The sequence below is a fragment of the Nuphar pumila genome, chromosome 3, assembly GCF_984573655.1.
Source record: "Nuphar pumila chromosome 3, dmNupPumi1.hap1.1, whole genome shotgun sequence".
NCBI classification, from domain to species: domain Eukaryota; kingdom Viridiplantae; phylum Streptophyta; class Magnoliopsida; order Nymphaeales; family Nymphaeaceae; genus Nuphar; species Nuphar pumila.
Window position 1 is genome coordinate 144,246,818 of NC_143251.1, and position 9,545 is coordinate 144,256,362.

Consider the following 9,545-nt stretch of genomic DNA (forward strand, 5'->3'; position numbering starts at 1 on the left):
TTTGTGGAAGATCACCATTTCACTACACCTGCACCCACATTTTTTGAACTTGCCGTGTCATACCCTCCATACCCGTACCCATGTGACATAGGTGTTAACCTTATTGGATGTTTCATTCAGTACCTTGGGAATAGGACTGCCAATTGAATCATAAGGGCAGAATGTGCAGTCCGAAAGGGGTCCAACTATTGGTCAACCTGGTTTCAACAATGAAAACAAATAAACTATTTGTGCTAGCCTTTCTTATGCTTAGACATGCAATTAGGAAGCATTTGAGATTATAGTTCATCTACATATATAGGCCCTGTGCCTCTGGCAGATTAAAACACACTTATTTAAGGTACAAGCTGTGAATGCATATGAATTAGAAATACATACATATGCATTAGAAAGGCCATTTAGTGAAACTGTTTCTTGGGAAAAGTGAATGATAATTTTATGGGAAAATGTAGAAACTGAAAAGGGACATTCCCAATCAAGCAAATGGTATATATGTGAAAATATGAAAATTTGAAGCTCATTTATCAACTGAGTTTATCAGCATCAACCTCTCTCTCTCTCTCTCTACACACACACACACACATGCATAAATGCATATATATAAATATTTGTGTACTTTTGTTTTGGCTTTTTCAATTGTTATCTAGTGTATTTTGAATCTTGATCAGTGGTGAGAGTGGCTTCTTTGTGGTGATTGTCTGCTGTTATTGTTTTTACTACAGCATATTTAAGGCTATTCTGAAATCAAAAGGATCAATACGTGAAGTCAATCAAATTGCTCAGGTTTGTTTATTAAATTTAACAAATAGATTTGTGTAGCTTACCATAGAATTATGCCTCTGCAATCATTGATTTGGTTTAGCTTGCAACTCAAGTTGATTAACATCATGTTTGTGGCCACCAGCTTCGTATTGTTATCAAACCAAAGCCATCCATTGGTGTTCGACCTTTATGTACTGCTCAGAAGGTGGACCATTTTTCAAAGGTTCAGTTATCAAAAGACCACATTCTTTCACTATCTCTCACATGCTTGTGGTTTTGCGATTGCAGATTTGCTATCATGTTCTTGGTCTTGTTCATGGAATCTGGACCCCTATTCCTCGGGCTGTGAGGATCTCTCTTTAATCTTTTTTATTTTATTTATTTATCAATTTGTTTGTTTCTCTCAAAGAAAAAGAATAATGATTCCAAATTTTCAACAGATGGAAGATTTTATTGTGACACCCAAGCCTAATGGCTATCAAAGTTTACATACCACAGTGATACCATTTCTTTATGAGAGCATGTTCAGATTGGAAGTTCAGGTGATCCCTTGAGATCATTCTTTTCTGTTGTTATGAACTGATACTTTTTCAATGAGAACCGGAGAAAACCACTCCCAGAGTAAGAGACCTGGCCATGCTTGTCAACCCTGCTGGCCTACGGTCGCTTCTGCGGTTGGTGTAAAACCCAGCTGCACCCCTCGCCCACAGGTAGTCGCCATGCTTTGGCAATATGCAAGGGGGGTGACACCCATGAGAATGGAATGATGACCACCCGTCTAGTGGCCAAGACCCCACCCCACTGCACCACCCCCCTTGGGCTTGTTATGAACTGATACTTTCTTCCACTATCTAAAATCATGTTCTTATCATACTTGAGTGTGGCATTTTTTTCTCAGTTCAGCTTCTGCTATCTTCACCACCATCATGCTCTAATGGGTTGTGCAAGCCTCCAACTGTTGGGTACCTTGGTACCTACCATTGTCACTGATTTCACCGACATTTTGTAAATATCGCGATCTTTTCGGCATTTTCAGCTAGGCAGATAATATCAGCAAAATTTCATGATATTTTCAAAATATCACCAAAATGAAAATATTGTGATATTATCATGATATTTTTGTGATATTAAAAAACTATTTTTATATATTTTAAGTTCAATTTTTTTTTGTTTTTTTGTATTTTAAAAACTTTAAAAACTTGTTTCTTTATTTTTTTTTGCAAGAAAATAATAGAAAACCTATTATTTTCCTATGTTTCTTATTAATATTTATATTTTTTCAATTTTTAAAGCTCCTGAGATTTTTTTGAGAAAAATTACTTTTTGAAAATATCTTTGTGAAAAAAACCTTGCCGAGAAATTACCTGAACAATATAGGTGACTATGCATATATCGTTCAAGGTAATTTCTCGGTGAGGTTTTTTCTTGAAGATATTTTCAAAAAGTGTTTTTTTCTCGGGAAAATCTCAGAAGCTTTAAAAATTGAAAAATATAAATAATAATAAGAAACATAGGAAAATAATAGGTTTTTTATTATTTTCTTGCAAAAAATAAAGAAACAAGTTTTAAAAGTTTGTAAAATACAAATGAAACCAAAAAATAGAAAAACTGAACTTAAAATACATAAAAATAAGGTTTAAAAAATATCACAAAATATTGTGACAATATTGTGATATTTTCATTTTGGCAATATTTTGAAAATAGTGCAATATTTTGCCTGTATTATCGGCCTAGCTGAAAATGCTAATAATATCACATTATTTTCAAAATATTCGCTTTATCAGTGACTATGGTACCTACTATCAAACTGCTGCGCTTTGTCCACTCTTTTTTTGTATTGTTTTTATTACTTATTATTAATGAGGATGACGCTTATTTTCATACTTCATACTTCATTTAATCTAAGTTTGACCAATGTAAAGAGGGTTGACTGTGACTTTGTAGGCTGATTTGCCACTTTTTGTTATCTTTAAGACATTTTCACTGTTCTTTGTAATGCCATGTCATCTAATCTAAATTTGATCAATGTATAGAAGGTTGACCATGGTTTTTCAGTTTGATTCGTCTCTTTTTGTAATCTTAAAGAACATTTTGGTCATTCTTTGTAATTTTATGTCATAAGAAATAATGACAAAGAGAGATGCTTATCATGCTTTAATGTAGTCAATATATATCTTTCTCTCTCTTTTCTCTTTTCTTCAATGTCTCCCTCTCCTCTCTTTTTTCTCTCTTTCAGTTCTATTTCACTTTTTTTTTTATCTAAGCACTGACATTATAACTTTTTTTCCCCACTATTGACAGATAAGGACAGAGGAAATGGATCTGATAGCTGAAAGAGGCATTGCTGCTCATTACAGTGGGAAAGAATTAGGAACTAGCCTGACAGGATACATCAAGTCTGCTGGGAGAAACATGCGAGGGAAGGCTGCTTGTCTGAACAATGCAGGCATTGTTCTTAGGGTAATTATCAATCAGTTGGATTGTCTGATCTATCAATAAACAAGTGTGTATTAGACATTGACTTTTTCATGAAAATATTGTATACTTTGTAGATTGGATGGCTTAATGCAATTCGAGAATGGCAAGAAGAGTTTGTTGGAAATATGAGTTCCAGGGAGTTTGTGGATACCATAACTCGAGACCTTTTGGGGAGCCATGTCTTTGTTTTCACACCAAAGGGTGAGGTAAAGGAGTTTCATAGGGCACAATTAGTCTATCATCATGTTAGTTTTACCACTATGATTAATGCATGTTTTGGCCATTTGACCATCCAGATTAAAAACTTGCCTAAGGGGTCTACAGTGATTGATTATGTTTATCAAATACATACAGAAATTGGCCACAAAATGGTGGCTGCGAAGGTTGGTTTGTAGATTTCATTACTAACCAGTTCTGAAATCAATACATAATGCAATCTGTCTGCTGGTTTGCAGGTCAATGGAAATCTTGTATCTCCGACACATGTGCTTGCCAATGCTGAAGTTGTCGAGATTATTACATACAATGTCAGTATGACTGAATATGCTGTCAATAGTCATCCTTTTAAGTTCCTTAGTTTGTGATGTATTTGTTCTTTTTATTATACCTGGTAGCTATGTCACATGGATATGGCTGCAGATACGGGGATCCGTCCCTTTTTATGAAATTCTCAATATGACTAGTATATAAGGGGATACAGAACAGGAGCCAAAATGGAGTATCCGTGTGACATAGCCTGGTAGATACACTGAAAAGTGAAAACCAACATGTCTGCATGATGTTAAGGATTCCATAGCGACAACTGTCACTTATCATTGATGGATCATGAAAAACTTAAGAGAGCATTAGTTTGATCTAATTGTGGAATTTGTTTATGTTTATTAGTGGATCTTTCAATGTGGGAAAATAATAGCTGAGGAGTGCTGCATGATGGCATGTTGGTCCTTTCAAGAATATCAGAAATTACTCGTTCAGCTGTTTAATTCTGCAAATCATTTTAACTTTCAACTAGCATACTCTTGACTCCCTAGCGTCAATCTGATAAAATATCTACTCAAGAATATGAGTTACTGGATCTCCACATTTGCAAGCATCATTCATTATTAGTAGGAAATAAAAAAAACAAAAAGAGAAAAGATTGGATTTTTCGAAAAGGAAATTTGTTTACTATCCAACTTCATCAGTTCTGTTGCGCTCTAAAAGAAAATAACATAGGCATTCTACTTAATATTTTTTATTCTGCAATTAAGCTGTTCAACTAGTCATCATTGTATTATTATTCTTTCTAAATTGAATACTGGGCTCTTTTGTTATGAAAGGCTGGAGCTATAGGTGATATTTGTAATCACTAGATGTCTTATTAAAAGAAACGGATTTGGGAATATGACATATATCACTTACCAAATAGGTGCTTGACTTGTAAATTTGGTTGTATATCAAGTAGTTTCCTCGCTATAGGAGAAGAATATCAAATGTAATTTGCATACTCGCATGATCAGTGATGCACATAAGTAGTCTTTGAACGTTGTACCATGTCAATTTCTTTGAACCTGCAACCAGTTATGACTGACGAATGCATCTTCAAGAGTATGCCTACTCGATAATGCTCATTACTAGGAGTCCTACTTTGCAAACATCATTTCTCACTCCTGAATCATGGAAAGTGCAGACATAAATGTCTAGATTGGTGTCAGAGTACTTCATTTACTTGTTCAGTAATTGCTAGTGCTTTCCGATAGAGGAAAGGAGCTTTCTAGTTTGAATTGGGCATGCAGTTAGCATGTCAGTTATGTAGTTGCTTCGTAATATTCTTTTTGAGTTAAACTTTGCATTTCAGGTATCTTGCATGGTGACACAATAAATTATGCAGAAAGCTTTTGCATTGTTAATGTGGCTATTATCATGTAATGCTTTCATTCCCATTTGTTTTGGAACTAGAAGGATAATTCATTTTTGCCTTTGGCATGGTAGTATTAGACTAAGAATAGGAAATACAAGACCCTGAATGAGGGTACCTATTAGGTCTTGGCTGCACAACATGTCGACAGCACAGGTTTAATTGCTCATGTAAAGGGTACTGTTGCTTCTGCAATGTGTACATCACTTGAGTGGGCTGGTTACTGAAATCTAACACACAAATTGAGTCCCTTTTATTGTTCAGTTCTACTTATGCATGATACTGTGTTAATATTGTATCACACGGTGGTTGCTGAATATGTTTGTCATCAGTAGGGTGGACATAGTTGAATTATGCTTAGTTCTGTGCAAAGGATTTTGTTTTTTTGCTTTTGAGGATATAAAATGAAATAATTGTGTGAAAATGTAAGGTTTTCATCATCAACCCCTTCTATAATCATGACGCTTCCACCTTGGACTCTCATATCAGTGCCTTCTGATGTATGGCACCCTATTAGGTCAATGCTAGTAAATATGTTTTCCTGACAAAATTTTGAGCTTTCCAGCGCAGCACAAAGTTTTGATTACTAGCATACTCTCTTTTCTTTTTAAAATTTGAGAAAATAGCGTATGGTTTTTTTTTATATCGGAGAATCAATTTGAGAAAGGTTGTCATGATATCGGAGACTCAATTTGGTTTTATGCTTGGAATATCTACTATGGAAGCTATACATCTTCTTAGACAACTTATTGAGAGAAATAGAGAGAGGAACAAAGATTTGCATATGGTTTTTATTGATTTGGAGAAGGCTTACGATAGAGTACCTAGGGACGTTCTCTGGTGGATAATAATGAAGAAAGGTGTTTCTCTCAAGTACATTAGTATAATTAAAGATATGTATGAAGGAGTAGTAACCAATGTCCGCACTTGTGGAGGGGTGACAACCAATTTTCCTATAACGGTTGGGTTACATCAAGGATCTGCTTTAATCCCTTTCCTATTTGCTATAGTGATGGATGAGCTTACGAGATCAATTCAAGAAAATGTGCCATGGTGTATGTTGTTTGCTGATGATATTGTTTTGATTGATGAGTCTAGAGCTGGGGTTAATGCTAAGTTAGAATTATGGAGAAAGACATTGGAAGCAAGAGGTTTTAAGTTGAGTAAGAGTAAGACAGAATACATGGAATGTCGATTTAGTAAGCAACGAAATAGAGATGGGAGTGTAGTGAAGCTTGGTGAGAAAGAAATACTGGTGGATGATTGTTTCAAATATTTGGGATCTATCATTCAAAAGTATGGAGAAATTGATGGAGATGTAAATCATAGGATAAAGGTTGGGTCGATGAAATTGAAGAGTGCAACTGGAGTGTTGTGCGATCGTAGAATGCCATTGCGGTTGAAGGAAAAGTTTTATAGGACGACTATTAGGCCCGCTTTACTATATGGTACGGAATGTTGGGCTGCCAAGAGACATCATATTCAAAAAATGAGTGTAGCTGAGATGCGTATGCTGAGATGGATGTGTGGAAATACAATAAAAGATAAGATTCGGAACGAGGAGATACGTAAGACGGTAGGCGTTGCACCCATTGAAAATAAGATGAGAGAGAATCGTTTACGGTGGTTTGGACATATTCGACGAAGGCCTAATGATGCTCCAGTTAGAAGGATGGAGAAATGGGAAAATATATTAGTTAAAAGAGGTCGGGGTAGGCCTAGGAAGACATGGATGGAGGTGATAGGAAAGGATATGAATGCTTTGAACCTCACCGAGGACATGGCATTGGATAGAAATGAATGGAGGAGAAGGATTCATGTGGAAGACCCAGAATGATTTTCTTTGTTGGTTCATATCGCCGACCCCAATTGTTTTGGGATGAAGGCGTAGTTGTTGTTGTTGTAGCGTATGGTTTTTTTAGTTTCAATACGTGGACATATGCACACACATGCACACATTTATAAGTTATCACCCTTTTTGTTATGTAGTGGCACTGTTTTACTGTGAAGTTGTTATGCTGAGGTCTCAGTGTTGAAAAGCTCATGTTGGTGTGATTGTGTGGTGGTATATGCTTAGGCTTTGTCAGGCAAAATTGCATTCCAGCGGCATCAACAGTGGTTGAAACACGCAAGGACCTGCAGTGCGAGGCATAAAATAATGAAGGTATTTTTTTTGTATTATCTATTTGCTATTATTTTGGTTTTACATCTTATACTATGACTTCTATTTTGTTCAGTTCTTGAGAGAGCAAGCTGCACTCTCGGCTACCGAAATAACAGCAGATGCAGTTAACAACTTTGTTGCTGATCTCAAGTGTGGGGTTGAAACAATGAATATAATTTCAGATTCTTCCACAGAAAGAAACTCAATGTGGAAGAAAATACTCATGAATATATCAGGTTTATCAAAAACTAGAAAAGGCCATGATGATATTCCGAATGTCCAAAGTAAGATTGGCATGCCAAAGGTGAACGGGAAACATAACAAGAGCATAGAGAAAATGAGCTTGAAGGTCAATGGGGAGTTTCTGTCTAAAGAAAAGGGTCTTTCTGGGTTGATACAGGAAATCCGTCCTGTGTACGGAGAAGTATTGCCTGGTCTAGAAACTTGGCAAGCTGAGAAGGTTTCATTCTGGCACAATATTGAAGGACAGTCCATTCAATGGTTTTCTGTTGTTTCAATCAACCAAGGAGGTGATATTCCCTCCATTTCAAGTCATATTTTTGGTTTTCCAATTTTTACATCACCAAGTCAAATTTTTGCCCAGATCATCACATACCAATCTGGTTCACTTATCCCAGATTGTCATCTTGCGGATGCAGTGTATGCTTTTTATTCTAGAGGATACATGCCTACGTTAAACGTGCTTGCCTGATCAAATTAATTTTTTTATTCTGTATTTGTTTGAAATTTTCTCTTGATTTGTACATTACCATAGAACCAGCTGAACTTAGGTTGAGTGTTGCAGTAGTTCAGTCTAGTGTCATGTCCAAAATGAGAGTCTTGATTTTATTTGTAATTGGTTTATGATGTTTCAATGCTGATTGCTTCCTGCATTTTTTTGAAACAGGGGTGATGGCGGAGGTAACTTCTGCATTGACAACCCCTGGTATAATGATTTGTTCTTGTGTGGTGAGTAATTCATTCTTCTTTTGGTTGATAAAATGCTCTTGTCAATTATTCACATTTGCTGCTGTAAATGAGCAGGCAGAGATTGACAGGAAGAAAGGAATGGATGTCATGCTATTTCACATAGAAGGAGACTTTGACAATCTGGTACTTGTTTCTTTACAGTTTATCATCCATTCTCATTTGACATTGTCAAAAGTCATTACATGGCTTGCTAGCTTCTCAGGATTGAGTCAGTGTGCATATGGCAACTGGGGCCTACTTAGGTAGTAGGTCGACATGTCTATCTTGTTTTTATCTCATGCAAATAGACACAAGCTGTATGATTGGCTAGGTTGATTAAAGAATCAATTCAACACAACCTTCCAACATTAACATCCAAAGGGCAAAGCAGTCTTCGTATCTAGGCATGGAAAGCAAACGGACACGGAGTTCCTACGATTTGTCTAATGCAATCCACTTTGTACATCTTTTCAGGCAACCGTTTGCTCGAGGATTGACTTGATCCATGGTGTTCTTGCCTGGTCCACTGGTTGTAGCTGGCAAAAGTCAGAAGCTTCAGATTATGGATTTCTTGAATGTTAAACTATTCAGTGCAAGTTATCCAAATAGACTTCAACCACTGATATCTGGATATACGAAGCTAATGTCATAATTTACAAATGTAATCACCTTTCAGGAAAAAATGTGGTCACCTTTTAGGGAGGTAAGTATATGAAGTGCACTGAAATGGTTCTCAAATACCATTGTTTGTTTCAAGTACCGATATCATAAAGCATCTGAGGGGACTGTATATGAGAGAGAAGTTGGGAAGTTTTGTCTGGTAATGTAAATGTCCATTCCTATTTTTTTTTCTTGATAAGAAGAGCTAATCATGGTCTTTTTTCTTTAAATAAGTGAAATTTACGATAGTCATGATTAATTCTTGATGATCTGCGTTTCGGTGCTCAATCTGACCAGAGTAGTTTTTTGAGTTTTCATGCTCTTCCCCTACCTTTGCTGGGTATCCGTAAAGCCATACAGGTGCACGGTGCACCAATAGAAAGCTCAAACTACCAACAGACTTGCACCAACCTGCGGAGCCCCACCATGTGAGGGAGAAATCGCTGTACACGCGGTGAGGCTCGGGAGCTATGTTCTGCTGTATGACCCACCTCCAAGTGGTTAAAATCGTTTGGCTGCTTTTTTTTGTCCACCACGGAACCTGCTGCTGTAGCCTTAAGGGAAAGGATCTGCCTCTAAGTATCGAACTGTCTATGCCTTTCAACTTGAATGCCT

General features: G+C 36.5%; 1 protein-coding gene across 1 annotated transcript in view; it reads left to right on the top strand.

Moving 5' to 3' along the window:
• The window catches only part of LOC149844240 (putative GTP diphosphokinase RSH1, chloroplastic), a 41,561-nt gene extending 32,398 nt beyond the window's left edge, over window positions 1–9,163 (top strand). Inside the window, exons 12-24 of the mRNA XM_090000444.1 lie at window positions 723–783; window positions 905–967; window positions 1,051–1,107; window positions 1,203–1,304; window positions 3,064–3,222; window positions 3,315–3,446; window positions 3,537–3,623; window positions 3,696–3,767; window positions 7,215–7,301; window positions 7,375–7,831; window positions 8,209–8,270; window positions 8,346–8,414; window positions 8,745–9,163. Of these exons, the coding sequence (XP_089856570.1) occupies window positions 723–783; window positions 905–967; window positions 1,051–1,107; window positions 1,203–1,304; window positions 3,064–3,222; window positions 3,315–3,446; window positions 3,537–3,623; window positions 3,696–3,767; window positions 7,215–7,301; window positions 7,375–7,831; window positions 8,209–8,270; window positions 8,346–8,414; window positions 8,745–8,852 (1,516 nt within the window). The 3' untranslated portion in view covers window positions 8,853–9,163. The remainder of the gene's footprint in view (window positions 1–722; window positions 784–904; window positions 968–1,050; window positions 1,108–1,202; window positions 1,305–3,063; window positions 3,223–3,314; window positions 3,447–3,536; window positions 3,624–3,695; window positions 3,768–7,214; window positions 7,302–7,374; window positions 7,832–8,208; window positions 8,271–8,345; window positions 8,415–8,744) is intronic.
• The last annotated feature ends 382 nt before the right edge of the window (window positions 9,164–9,545 follow it).